This window comes from Babylonia areolata, chromosome 5 (genome assembly GCF_041734735.1).
Source record: "Babylonia areolata isolate BAREFJ2019XMU chromosome 5, ASM4173473v1, whole genome shotgun sequence".
NCBI classification, from domain to species: Eukaryota; Metazoa; Mollusca; class Gastropoda; order Neogastropoda; family Buccinidae; genus Babylonia; species Babylonia areolata.
Genome location: NC_134880.1, coordinates 36,636,693 through 36,651,303, shown reverse-complemented (window position 1 = coordinate 36,651,303; position 14,611 = coordinate 36,636,693). Strand labels below are relative to the sequence as shown.

General features: G+C 46.1%; 1 protein-coding gene across 1 annotated transcript in view; it reads left to right on the top strand.

Moving 5' to 3' along the window:
• LOC143282262 (epithelial sodium channel subunit gamma-like) overlaps positions 1-14,611 on the top strand; it is a 46,054-nt gene that overhangs the window by 4,289 nt on the left and 27,154 nt on the right. Inside the window, exons 2-7 of the mRNA XM_076587862.1 lie at positions 774-999; positions 2,190-2,360; positions 6,041-6,363; positions 10,761-10,903; positions 12,969-13,075; positions 13,480-13,643. Coding sequence (XP_076443977.1) covers positions 774-999; positions 2,190-2,360; positions 6,041-6,363; positions 10,761-10,903; positions 12,969-13,075; positions 13,480-13,643 — 1,134 coding nt within the window. The remainder of the gene's footprint in view (positions 1-773; positions 1,000-2,189; positions 2,361-6,040; positions 6,364-10,760; positions 10,904-12,968; positions 13,076-13,479; positions 13,644-14,611) is intronic.

The following is a 14,611-nucleotide window of genomic DNA, read 5'->3' as shown; positions in this document are numbered from 1 at the left end:
AAACCTTAAACCGTTTTTAGTTTGTTTTCTTTTCTTTTTCTTTTTTTCTTTCTTTTTTTTTCTTTTTTTGTCTTTGCTGGTTTGCGCTGTGGGTGGATACAGACTTGTAGTTCTCCATGTCATCGTTCACGTATCCTTCTCCTCATCATCATTGGCATTGTTATCATCGTTATTATCATCATCATGACCATCGTCGTCGCCGTCGTCGTCGTCGTCATCATCATTTGCAGCAGCAGCAGCAGCAGCAGCAGCAGCAACATCATCATCATCATCATCATCGTCAATCATCAGACAAGTGATCCATCACTGGTGCTGTGTGTTGTCAGTGTTACTGGCTGCTGTCCACCTACCTGTCGTACCATCATCATCATCATCATCATTATCGTCAAACTCCTCCTCCTCATCATCATCATCCATCACTAGTGCCGTGTGTTGTCAGTGCTACTGGCTGCTGTCCACCTACCTGTCCTACCATCATCATCATCATCATCGTCATCATTATCGCCATCATCATCATCATCATCATAATTGTCATCATCATCATCATTATCGTCATCCATCACTGGTGCCGTGTGTTGTCAGTATTACTGGTTGCTGTCCACCTACCTGTCCTGCCATCATCATCATCATCATCATCGTCGTCGTCGTCGTCGTCGTCGTCGTCATCATCCATCACTCCGTGTGTTGTCAGTGTTACTGATTGCTGTCCACCTACCTGTCCTGCCATCATCATTATCATCATCGTCATCATCCATCACTCCGTGTGTTGTCAGTGTTACTGGTTGCTGTCCACCTACCTGTCCTACCCCATGGAGGTGAAGATAGAGATGGAGGCCGCCACACAGCTGGAGTTCCCCAGCGTCACTGTGTGCAACCTGAACCCCCTTAGGCTGGGCCAACTCCACAAGCCCTCCTTCCGGCCCCTCGCCCGCGTCACCAGCCTCTTGGACAACGACGACGTCCTCTACCACTACTACTACAACAACTACCAGTCCATGCGTGAGTTCCAGGTGTCTTTTTTGTTGTTGTTGTTTTGCTTTTTTTTTGGTTTGTTTTTTCACTGCTCGTAAATTTGGAAATCATCCATCCAGTGTTCGCATCACTCAAACTCGATGTTTGCTGTGAATTAAATGTGTGTGTGTGTGTGTGTGTGTGTGTGTGTGTGTGTGTGTGTGTGTGTGTGTGTGTGTGTGTGTGTGTGTGTGTGTGTGCGTGTGTGTGTGTGGCCGTGCATGGCTGTGTGTGGCCGTGTGTTGCCGTGTGGCCGTTTAGATTAATATGATACGAGACACATACATACAAATAATAGTTGTCTTTATAATTGTGTTGGCACAGCATTTCAAACATAGCCTAGCACATATTTTCCCATTACGAACAAGCATCAACTGACTAGGAACAGTTCATGTGTTAGTCTTGCACATCTTTTAGAAAGTCTCTTTAGCAGCGTTAAATTTGACACAATGGTCACGACAACGGATTTCGTTTTTCAATACTTCACAACTGCTAAGCCTTCTCGTAAAATACTTAGAATACTTACGTGTCTACTTTTTTTTTCCCTTATATTTCATGTCATGTGCACGTATCCCGAATTTTCTTAAAGCTTGTCTGTGTCCTGCATTTGGAACTCAAAAGATAGGACTCAGTTTGGTAATCTGTTACAACAGCATTATAAAATCAAAATTTTGATTTTTTTTCCTTCTTAACTTTCCAGTACCTAATATATTTATTTTCTATCAGATCTTGTATCACAAACCTTAGTCTGTGTATGCTGATAATGATTTTGTGTAAAACAGAATCCATACGTGATCAGTGTAAAGGCCTTTGTTCTCGAGTATCTTTTAAACAAACATAAAACAAGATGAAATCATATTCTCTTGTTTGGTGCATGGACTGGTATATTCTATCAAGGAGTGATTCGTAATATAAGGTAATCGTAATATGTGTATCCAATACGTAACAATTTTGTATAATATTTTGAAACCTATTGGCAATTTGTCCCATTCACCTAACACCTGAAGTACAAATGATTTTTGTGAACTCGAAGTATTTGCTTACAGATCTTATTGTGTAGGTTTGGTTCGTTGGTTGCTTGCTTGAATTATTGATTGATTTAATGACTGATTGGTCCTTTGAACTATTGATCTATCTTTGAAATAATATGTTCGATTGATGGGCTGATCGATTTGCAGACTCCAGCTCATCTGAATTCAGGAGTTCCATCCTACCTTCAGCCACACCCTCTACTACTCCTGGAACAGGTGAACAACGACAGAGCGAGGGAGAAATGAGAGGGGAGAGGGGTAAGGTTGTGGGGGGTCAGAGGATTGAGACAGGTGACACAGAGGTGAGGATTGGGACAGGTGCGGGTGGGAGAAACGTAGGGGGATGAGGATTGGGACAGGTGGGGGGTGGGATAAAAGTAGGGGGGTGAGGATTGGGACAGGTGGGGGTGGGAGAAAAGTAGGGGGGGGTGATGATTGGGACAGGTGGGGGGGCAGAAAAGTAGGGAGGATTGGGACAGGTGGGGGTGGGAGAAAAGTAGGGGGGGTGATGATTGGGACAGGTGGGGGTGGGAGAAAAGTAGGGGGGTGATGATTGGGACAGGTGGGGGGGCAGAAAAGTAGGGAGGATTGGGACAGGTGGGAGGGGGGGGGGAAGAAAAGTAGGGAGGATTGGGACAGGTGGGGGTGGGAGAAAAGTAGGGAGGATTGGGACAGGTGCGGGTGGGGCAGAAAAGTAGGGAGGATTGGGACAGGTGGGGGGGGGAGAGAAAAGTAGGGGGGTGAGGATTGGGACAGGTGGGGGTGGGGGGGTGGGGGAGAGAAAAGTAGGGGGGTGAGGATTGGGACAGATGGGGATGGTAGAAAAGTGGGGGGGCGGGGGGGGGGGTGAGGATTGGGACAGGTGGGGGGTGGAAGAAAAGTAGAGGGGTGAGGATTGGGACAGGTGGGGATGGGAGAAGACCTAGAACCTAGAGTTGACATATCGACCTAACAGAAAATAGAACCTGGAGTTGAAATATCGACCTATTAAGAAGTAGAACCTAGAGTTGACATAATGACCCAACAAGACGTAGAACCTAGAGTTGACTTTAACGACCTAACAAGATGTAGGGTCCTACCTAGAGTTGACTGTAACGACCTAACAAGATGTAGGGTCCTACCTAGAGTTGACTGTAACGACCTAACAAGATGTAGGGCCCCAGCTAGAGCTGACTTTAACGACCTATTGACAAAACGGCCTGAAGGTGAGCTGTACATGACTGGGGTCTTTGTCCAGAAGGCTGCGTGTGTTGGAGGGGGCGGGGCCTGTATGTCTGTCTGTCCGAGTGGGGGGTCCGTCTGGCGTTCCATTGAGGGCTCCTCCCTGATGAGAACAATATTATTTATGTATGTAGTTATTTGTAGTGTCCATATTTTCCCGATATTCGTAATAGATTTGCTGCCTGGTAAATATATAATTACAAAGTCTGTATCCACCCCCCCCTCCTTTTTGACTCACTTGTGTAAACAAAGTGAGTCTATGTTTTAACCCGGTGTTCGGTTGTCTGTGTGTGTGTGTGTGTGTGTGTGTGTGTGTCCGTGGTAAACTTTAACATTGACATTTTCTCTGCAACTACTTTGTCAGTTGACACCAAATTTGGCATAAAAATAGGAAAAATTCAGTTCTTTCCAGTCATTTTGTTTAAAACAATATTGCGCCTCTGGGATGGGCACCAAAAAAAAAAAAAAAAAAAAATGAAGCCTAATTATATGCAAACTGCATTTACTGTTATATTTATATTTTTTGTATTCTCTAAACTTGGCACTTTGATCTGATATTCTGACCCAACAGCTAGAGCAGTCATTATTATCATTTTTTGTTCAAACAGGAACTTCTTTTGCTAAGCATGGAAGTTTTATTTATTTTGCAAACGTTTTGGTGCGGATAGTAAAAAAGGGAAATTACTCTGTAATGCTAGTGGAGTTAATTTGCTTTAAACTGATCTTTCTCATCTTAAACATTACATTTTGAAACAAGAGAGGCAAGGCCTTCAAGACTCACTTGTGATGCACTTAAAAAAAAATCCAAGCTTTTTATGTATTGAGTATAATTTCAAAATGTAATGTTTAAGATGAGAAAGATCAGTTTAAAGCAAACTAAGTTCCCCAGCAGAGTAATTTCTCTTGTTTTACTGTCTACACCAAAACGTTTGGAATAAATAAAACTTCCATGCTTAGCAAAAGAAGTTCCTGTTTGAACAAAAAATGATAATAATGACTGCTCTTGTTGTTGGGTCAGAATATCAGATCAAAGTGCCAAGTTTAGAGAATACAAAAAATATAAATATAACAGTAAATGCATTATACTCAATACATAAAAAGCTTGGAATTTTTTTAAAGTGTATCACAAGTAAGTCTTGAAGGCCTTGCCTTTCTTGTTTTTTAAAATTATTTTCTGGAAGTAAAAGTGTTCTCTTCAGACTGAGTTAATTCATCAAGGTTTATGTTGCAAGGGATATTTTCTTGCAGGAGTTGGAATGTTAACCCTTATTCTACCTCACTTGATGCAAACGTTATAATTCTGGTCGTGTTCTCTATTATGTTGTTTTCCTAAAACAGCGTCAAAGGTATATTCAGTCTTGAATGTTGTAAATATTACACCTCTTTCAACCATCAACAAGTCTGACCGGACGTGAAACAACATTCCTCTCTCTCCCAGTATACCGGAAGAAGAGAAATGCTTACGAGCAAGATGGCGAAACATCCGGTCCAAAGGGCCAGCAGCGTTCCACACGAGACAAGCAGCATTCACCTTCTACACTCACTTCGTCCAAAACGTCCAAGGTTTTGGAACAAGGTGTCTGTTGGTGGTTTCTAATCGGGATACAGGCTGCCAACAGTGTGTTTGATTCGTGTGTAGTACGTGCGTGTGTGTGTGTGTGTGTGTGGGGGGGGGGGGGGGGGTGCCCTTTTCCACTGCAATATCATCCCAGATTGATTCTTCACTTTTTGAATAGCAAACTAGAGAGCACGTGCTTGTATGAAGTGTACGTGGTGAGAGTACCCAGCACACCGACATAGTTTGGCACAAAACCATGGACACATGATGTGCCTTTTCTTTACTCGGCTTATACCAGAATTTGATATACGTTTACAGTTGTGACAACAACAAAGTGAGAGCTGTGTGATTAATGGATCCGTCACTCCAATCGGATTCGTTTACATCTTAGTCTCTTGTGAAGAACTATGACTCTTAAACTAGGAGGCAAGATTGCCCTGGCTAATAGTGCTGCATTCTTGGGGGCTAGCGTGCCTTTGGAAATCATTTCAGTACTGACTGTCCTGAAACCCTACTGGCTGAAAGAATGGGGATGTGACATTCTCCACTATAGAAATATTCTAGCACAGATAGTCGGGACAGAAGTAGCCTCCTCTGCAGTTCTGATGGTCATAGTCGGACATGCTTGCCATCTATGATATTATCAGTGCCCCTGGAAATCTGTATGAGCTCCCTTTTGGCTGATAATGCTCTGTGCGATTGAGATTTTTTTTTCTTTCTTTCTTTCTTTCCTTCAGAGAGAGAACATGTTCACAGCTTGCCTGACCAAAGCATCGGATGGAAGTGGGGTTTAAACATAAGGACTAAATCCAGTTAGGGACAGACTAGTTGTGCCCACCCAGCGGAGTGCTGTTTGCAGGACGTGGGGTCAGCTGCTGATTAATGGTTTTCTCCAGACCCCCTCTGGACTGGGTTTTTTAAGAGGGGGATGCGGCTGTGTATCGCCAATCTCTCTCTCTCTCTCTCTCTCTCTCTCTCTCTCTCTCTCTGTGTGTGTGTGTGTGTGTGTGTGTGTGTGTGTGTGTGTGTGTGTGTGTGTTTGAGAAATGCTGCCAACCTTTATAGTAATCATAGCCTCTTTGTGTTGAGATAAGCTGTGAAAAAACAAACAAACAAAAAACACACCGGCAAACATTTAGTTTCAGTTTCTCAAAGGAGTTGACACTGCCTTCGAACAAATCCTTATACCACAGCATGATCCAACACGCTCACATTTTAGAACCTATCTGGGTGGACTTCTCCTACATGATTTTGCCAGTGGAAAGCCGCGACCCAAACATGACACAATTGGTCGTTATGGACGTTACAGAAGACGCGGAAGTCAGCCAGGCAGCAAAGGCTGAGGACGGACTCCAGGAGGCAGCATGGGCCCGGCTGGAGAGGGAGATCTTTGACGGCCAGGAGGTGTGGCTGGGGGGAGCACAACGTCAGCGTCGCAGCGCCGACACGTCCAGCAACGAACGACTGGAGGCCATGCGCAACAACTCTTTCAACAAGTGGGACGCTCTGGACAGTCCCGGGATCAACGTCTCCTATTATCAGGTCAGACAGTCCTGGATCAACATCAATTATCAGGTCAGACAGTCCTGGATCAACATCAATTATCAGGTCAGACAGCCCTGGATCAACATCTATTATCAGGTCAGACAGTCCTGGATCAACATCTATTACCAGGTCAGTACAGTCCTGGATCAACATCTATTATCAGGTCAGACAGTCCTGGATCAACATCTATCATCAGGTCAGGACAGTCCTGGATCAACATCTATCATCAGGTCAGACAGTCCTGGATCAACATCTATCATCAGGTCAGACAGTCCTGGATCAACATCTATCATCAGGTCCAGGATGAATGGTATGAATGTAAAGGTTGAGGAGGGACGGTGTGAAGGTAGAGGTGGAGGATGTTGAGGAGGGATGGTGGGAAGGTAGAGGTGGGGATGCTGAGGACTGATGGAGTGATGGTGGAGGTGGAAGAGGTTGGTTGAGTATGGATGGTACGAATGTAGAAGTGGGGGAGGTTGAGGAGGGATAGTGTGAAGGTAGACATGGGGGAGGTAGGTTGAGGAGGGATTGTATGAAGGTAGACATGGGGGAGGTAGGTTGAGAAGGAATGGTATGGTGTGAAGGTAGAGGTGGGGATATATTGAGGAGGGATGATGTGAAGGTAGAGGTGGGGGAGGTAGGTTGAAGAGGGATGGTATGAAGATAGACGTGGGGAAGGTTCATGAGGGATAGTGTGAAGGTACATGTGGGAAATGTAGACTGAGGAGGGATGGTATGAAGGTAGAGGCTGAGGGAGGTTGAGGAGGGATGATAAGAATGTAAAGGTGAGGGAGGCTGAGTAGGGATGGTGTGAAGGCAGAGGTAGGGGAGGTAGGTGTTTAAGGGATGGTATGAAGGTAGAGGTGGGTGAAGTTTAGGAGGGATAGTATGAAGGGAGTGGTGCGATGTTTAGGAGAGATGGTGTGAAGGTAGAGGTGTGTGACATTGAGAAGACATGGTGTTTAGGTAGAGGTTGTGGGAGGTTGATTAGGGATGGTATGAAGGTAGAGTTTAAGATGTCGAGGAGGGATTGTATGAAGGTATATTTGGGAATGGTAGGTTGATGAGGGATGTTGTGAAGGTATGGTTTGGGGAGGTTGAGGACAGATTGTATGAAGGTAGAGGTGGGTGATGTTGAGGAGTTATGGCATGTATCTAGAGTTGGGAGAGGTAGGTTGAGCAGGGATGCTATAACGGTAGACGTGGTGGACGGAGGTTGAGGTTAAAGGTAGATATGGGGGAAGGATGTTGAGGAATGATATGAATGTAGATGTTGTGGAGGTTGAGGAGGGATGATGTGAAGCTAGAAGTGGAGAAGATAGGTTGAGGTGGGATGGTATGAAGGTAGAGGTTGGGTGAGGTTCAGGTGGGATGGTGTAAAGGTAGAGGTGGGGGAGGTAGGTTGAGGATTGATTATATGAAGGTATAGGTGGGGGAGGTTGAGGAGGGATGGTATGAAAGTAGAGGTGGTGATGTTGAGGAGGGATGGTATGAAGGTAGAGGAAGGTGATGTTGAGGAGGGATGGTGTGAAGGTAGAAGTGGGGGATGTTGAGGAGGGATGGTTTCAAAGTACAGTTGGGAGAGGTAGGCTGAGGAGGGTTTGTGTGAATTTAATGATGGGGGACGTTGAGGAGGGATAGGGTTAAAGTAGAGGTTGGGGAGGTAGGTTGAGGAGGGATGGTATGAAAGTAGATTTAGGGGAGGTGGAAGAGGGATGGTGTGAAGGTAGAGATGAGAGGAGGTTGAGGAGGGAAGGTGTAAAGGTAGAGGTGGGGGAGGTAGGTTGAGGAGTGATTATATGAAGGTATAGGTGGAGGAGGTGGAGGAGGGATGCTATGAAGTTAGAGATGTGGAGGTTCGTTGAGTAGGGATGGTATGAATGTAGAGGTTGTGGAGGTTGAGTAGGGAAGGTGTGAAGGTAGAGGTTGTGGAGGTTGAGTAGGGAAGGTGTGAAGGTAGAGGTGGGGAGGCAGGTTGAGGAGGGATTGTATGACGGTAGACGTGGGGAAGGAAGATTGAGGAGTGATGGTGTGAAGGTAGATTTGTGGGAGGGAGGATAAGTTGGAATGTTATTAATGTAGATCTGGGGGATGTAGTTTGAGAAGGGGTGGTGTTAAGGTAGAGGTGAAGGAGGTAGGTTGAGGAAAGATTATATGAAGGTTGAGGTGGGGGAGGCAGGTTGATGAGGGATGGTGTGAATGTAGATGTGGGAGAGGTAGTTTGAGGAGGGATGGTATTAAGGTAGAGGAGGGGGAGGTTGAGGAGGTATGGTATGAAGGTAGAGGTGGGGGAGGAAGGTTGAAGAGGGATGATATGGAGGTAGAGGTGGGGGGATGTTGAGGAGGGATGATGTGAAGGTAGAGGTGGGGGAGTGAGGTTGAGGAGAGATGGTGTGAAGGTTGAGGTGGGGGAGGAAGGTTGAAGAGGGATGATATGGAGGTAGAGGTGGGGGGATGTTGAGGAGGGATGATGTGAAGGTAGAGGTGGGGGAGTGTGGTTGAGGAGGGATGGTGTGAAGGTTGAGGTGGGGGAGGAAGGTTGAAGAGGGATGATATGGAGGTAGAGGTGGGGGGATGTTGAGGAGGGATGATGTGAAGGTAGAGGTGGGGGAGTGAGGTTGAGGAGAGATGGTGTGAAGGTTGAGGTGGGGGAGGAAGGTTGAAGAGGGATGATATGGAGGTAGAGGTGGGGGGATGTTGAGGAGGGATGATGTGAAGGTAGAGGTGGGGGAGTGAGGTTGAGGAGAGATGGTGTTAAGGTAGAGGTGGGGGAGGAAGGTTGAAGAGGGATGATATGGAGGTAGAGGTGGGGGGATGTTGAGGAGGGATGATGTGAAGGTAGAGGTGGGGGAGGAAGGTTGAAGAGGGATGATATGGAGGTAGAGGTGGGGGGATGTTGAGGAGGGATGATGTGAAGGTAGAGGTGGGGGAGTGAGGTTGAGGAGGGATGATGTGAAGGTAGAGGTGGGGGAGTGAGGTTGAGGAGGGATGATGTGAAGGTAGAGGTGGGGGAGTGAGGTTGAGGAGGGATGATGTGAAGGTTGAGGTGGGGAGGTAGGTTGAGGAGGGATAGTATGAGGGTGGAGGTGGGGGAGGTAGATTGAGAGGGGGGGTGCGGGGGGGGGGGGGGTGGACCGCTCTGGAATTTTAATGTTTCTTAGAAATGGGAAACAATTTTTTTTCTGTTTAGATTATACCCCCCCTCCCCCCCCCCGAAAAAAAAACAAAGAAAAAAAAAACCAACAACAAAACATCCAACTTTGAGAAGGAAACTTCCGGAAGTGGGAAGAAAGAAAATCACTGTTGTCTATGAAGAAATGGCGATTTAAAAAAAAAGAGAGAAAGCTTATCATTGAAATAGTAAACAGAGAGAATTAAAGAAATACATGAGGACGACATAGAAATGTATGCTCAATCCGTACAGGCTATCAGAGTAATAAACTGCATTACTTATCTCATAAAATTATATGCAAAGAGAGAAAACATAAAGACAAGGAAGCCATCGAACTCCGTTCTATACGGTAGAAATAATATTTATCTTGAATAAGTCAATCAAGCTGGAAGATGGGGACAATTTTCGTTCTATATTCTTCAAGAGATTTTGTGAACTTCATTCTGTACGAGACTAGAGAGAGAGAGAGAGAGAGAATTCATTGTGTGTCGTGGTTGGTGAAACGGGGACAATCCCGCGCCGTGACAGGGCCAGAAGTGACGGCAAGCTGTGGTGAAGGATCGGGCAGTGGCTGTAGTGTCTGGCTTAAATGGCTTCACGTTACCCACCCTGACTCGTGCAAGTTGCGGCGGTCAGAGAGACAGACAGACACACGTCTTTCTCTGTTGTGCAGCCGACCACGATGGGTCATAAAAGGGCTGGGCACACAAACAGACAGACAGAAAAAAAAAGAGAGAATGGTAAAAATCATAGTCCTTTTCATCACCCTGCCGATGATCATGTTTATCATGACTATGCTTGAAATACTGGCAACAGTGACGATGACGAAAAATGGTGGTGGCGGTTTCGATGACGACGATGGAGATGACGACGACTGCGACTGACGATACGAGTGTCAAAAAGACGTCTACATTGACAAGGTTACCACTGCTACAACTTCTGATGACCACCACGACACACGTATCTGACGAAAACGATAACAACGAAAACAAGAATTATGATGACGACAAAGACAATGACGATGATGGTGACAACGACAATGACGATGGTGATGACGACAATAGCGACTTCGATAACAACAACAGCAACATCAACAACAATGATAATGATAATGAGAAGAAGAAGAACAAGAAGAAGAAGAAAGGCAAGTTAATTTCCATGTGGATTGATAACGTGTGTTTGATGGATGTAATTTATTGACTGCCGGTGGGGATGGTACCAGACGAGAGGGGTGGAGTTCCAAGCGGCCATGGCCTACGCCAGTCTGTCCGCGACGCTTCCCCCAGACAGGGTGAAGAGGAGTGGTCACCACCTGCACGACTTCCTCATCACCTGCCGCTATGATGGCTTCCGGTGCTCCCCAAGGTGACCCGCTGTCACCGCTGCTTTTCCTCTTTAGCTGTTGTGTTGTTGTTGAAGTAGGTAATATGCTCTGTGTGGAGGGCGGTGGGTGAGTGGGTGGGGTGGTGTGCGTGTGAGTGAGCTTCCGCGTGCACAAGCACTTACATGCATGTGTGTCTCAAGTCCTACCATACATGTGTTTGTATATTATGATGTTGAGGAGGTGGAGTGATGGCCTAGAGGTAACGCGTCCGCCTAGGAAGCGAGAAAATCTGAGCGCGTTGGTTCGAATCACGGCTCGGCCGCCGATATTTTCTCCCCCTCCACTAGACCTTGAGTGGTGGTGTGAACGCTAGTCATTCGGATGAGACGATAAACCGAGGTCCCGTGTGCAGCATGTAAAAGAACCCACGGCAACAAGAGCGTTGTTCCTGGCAAAATTCTATAGGAAAATCCACTTCGATAAGGAAAACAAATGAAACTGCACGCAGGAAAAAAATATTAAAAAATGGGTGGCGCTGTATTATAGCGACGCGCTCTCCCTGGGGAGAGCAGTCCGAATTTCACACAGAGAAATCTGCTGTGATAAAAAGAAATACAAATACAAATATTTGTATATGATTCACTTTTGTACGTCCGTGCACTACCTCTCCCAATCCCCACAACCTCGCCTTCAACCTCCCCCCGCCCCACTCCCTCCCCGAAACCGCGACAATATTCTGGTGCGCTTGGTAATAACGACATATTATGTTCAATTCTGTTCTATCTGTTCTATTTTGATAGTACTAGTAGTTGTTGTCGTAGTAGTAGTTTTTGATGTGGTTACAGGAAAAGGAGTAGGAAAAGCAGCAGTAATAGTGGTAGTGTTAGTGGTGGTTGTCTGTGTTGTTGAAATTGTTATTTTGGGGACTGAGGGCAGGTCCAAAATGTCGACGGCGGCCCTTCAGGTTTGGTGACAGTTTGGAGCGAGACACATATTACAAAACACGTACTTTTGACAGCAACCTCGTTTGACTTATTTTGTAAAGTGTGGGATTTTTACTGTGTTATGTGAATTGTGATTTGGAATAAAGAACTGAACATACACATAAACACACACCGACAGACAGACAGACAGACAGACAGACAGACACACACACACACACACACACACACACACACACACAGAAAGACCGACCGACCGACCGACCAACTCCCCACCCCCCCACCAAAACGATTCGTTCTCGCTTCCCCAAAGAATACAAATCATCGTCGGCCGTTCAGATATGCATTGTATGCAAACAATACAAAATGTCAGGTGATATCGGTTGCAGTGATTAGTGTTTGATGTGGGTAAACAATACAAAATGTCAGGTGATATCGGTTGAAGCTAATAATGTTTGATGTGGGAGAGAGGGATAAGGGGGGCGAGGGAAGGGAGAGATGGAAATGGTATGAGGAATTGAGCTGGGTGGGGAAGGGGTTTGTGAGTGTAGATTTTGTGTCTTCATGTGTGTGTGTGTGTGTGTGTGTGTGTGTGTGTGTGTGTGCGTGTGTGTGTGTGTGTAACAGGGTGAAATTGTAATCTTCGCCCAGCTGGGAGAGAGAGAGAGAGAGAGAGAGAGAGAGAGAGTGTGTGTGTGTGTGTGTGTGCGTGTGTGCGTGCGTGCATTTTTCTGTCCCTGTTAGCAGTTAGAATAATTCATGCTTTATAGCGAATACTTCACGTGCAAAATATTCATGTGGGATGGATGTGCTGCATCTTGATATGGTTTTACCATGTGAGTTCTCCCACCTTTGCTTGTAGAACTAGTCGCTGTAATTTCGTCAGTTCTCAGTTAGGTAGAAAGAGGAAGGGTAACAGTGTTGTGTGTGGGCCTCTGTCAACTTGATAGGGTATTTATTTATTTTCTTATTTTCCTTCGTGTACGAGTAGTGTCTTTCCTTTTAATCCCTCGCTTTCCCGTCCCCCTTCCCCCTCCCCATATTCCAACACCTTCCCCCTCTTTGATAAAAGAACTGGACAAGAACTTGAAGACTGGACTGATCTGGTGAGAGGACCATATCCAACAGGTCGGATGTGTGCGTGCGTGTGTCTGTGTGTGAACAGAAATTTCAGCTACTTTCACAACCACAAGTACGGTAACTGCTACACCTTCAACTCGGAGGACACAGCGGCCTCCAGGCTGTACACACGGTCTCCAGGTCCTCAGCACGGTCAGTTCTGTGTGATGGCCACGGCAACATTGTATTCTACAGTTTCTTGGGGTGAAGGGGTGGGCTGTGTTTAGATTCAATATGTTTGAAGGTGTGCTTTCACATGAGTGTGCAGTGTGTTTATGCGTGCGTAGTTTACAGGGTACCCTTTGGTGAGCATATGCAACTTTGATGCAATGCATATGCATTATAACATTATAAAGCACCTGGTGCAGTTTTCTGGATAGAGTGGTCTGTCAATAAATGAATGAATGAATGAATTATATATATATATATATATATATATATAATTATGATGATGCTTATGATGATGATGATGATGATCCTCCTCACCATCACCATCAATGCGATCCAAACACTTACGGACATCACCCTGTCATCACTGATGTTTGGTCCACTGGCAGGTCTGACGCTGGAGTTGTTCCTGCAGCAACAGGAGTATGTAGCCGCCCTGGCGGCGGAGGCTGGGGTACGGGTGGTGGTGCACCCCAAAGGCACGGCCGTCTTCCCTGAAGACGACGGGGTGTCCATCCCACCCGCCCACTCCACCTCTGTCGGCATCTCCATGGTGCGTGGGACCTGGGCCACAACACAACACAACACGAGACAACACGAGACAACACAACACGAAACAACACAAGACAAGACAGCACGAGACAAGACAACACGAGACAAGACAACAAGACAACACGAGACAAGACAACACGAGATAACACAACACGAGACAACACAAGACAACACAACACAACACAACACGACGCAGCACAACACAACACGAGACAACACAACACAACACAACACAACACGAGACAACACAACACAAAACAAGACAACACAACACAACACAGCACGAGACAAGACAACACAACACGAAAGAAGACAACACGACACGAGTCAACACAACACGAGACAACACAACGCAACACGAGACAACAGAACACGACACGGGACAACACAACACAACACGAGACAACACAACACAATACGAGACAACACAACACGACACGGGACAACACAACACAACACGAGACAACACAACACGACACGGGACAACACAAGAAACACGAGACGACACATCACGTGACAACACAACATGACACGAGACAACACAACACGACACGAGACCACACAAGAAACACGAGACAACACAACACGACACGGGACAACACAAGAAACACGAGACAACACAACGCAACACGAGACAACAGAACACGACACGGGACAACACAACACAACACGAGACAACACAACACAATACGAGACAACACAACACAACACGGGACAACACAACACAACACGGGACAACACAACACAACACGAGACAACAGAACACGACACGGGACAACACAACACAACACGAGACAACAGAACACGACACGGGACAACACAAGAAACACGAGACGACACATCACGTGACAACACAACATGACACGAGACAACACAACACGACACGAGACAACACATCACGAGATAACACAACACGACACGGAGACAACACAACACAACACAACACGAAACAACACATCACGAAACACG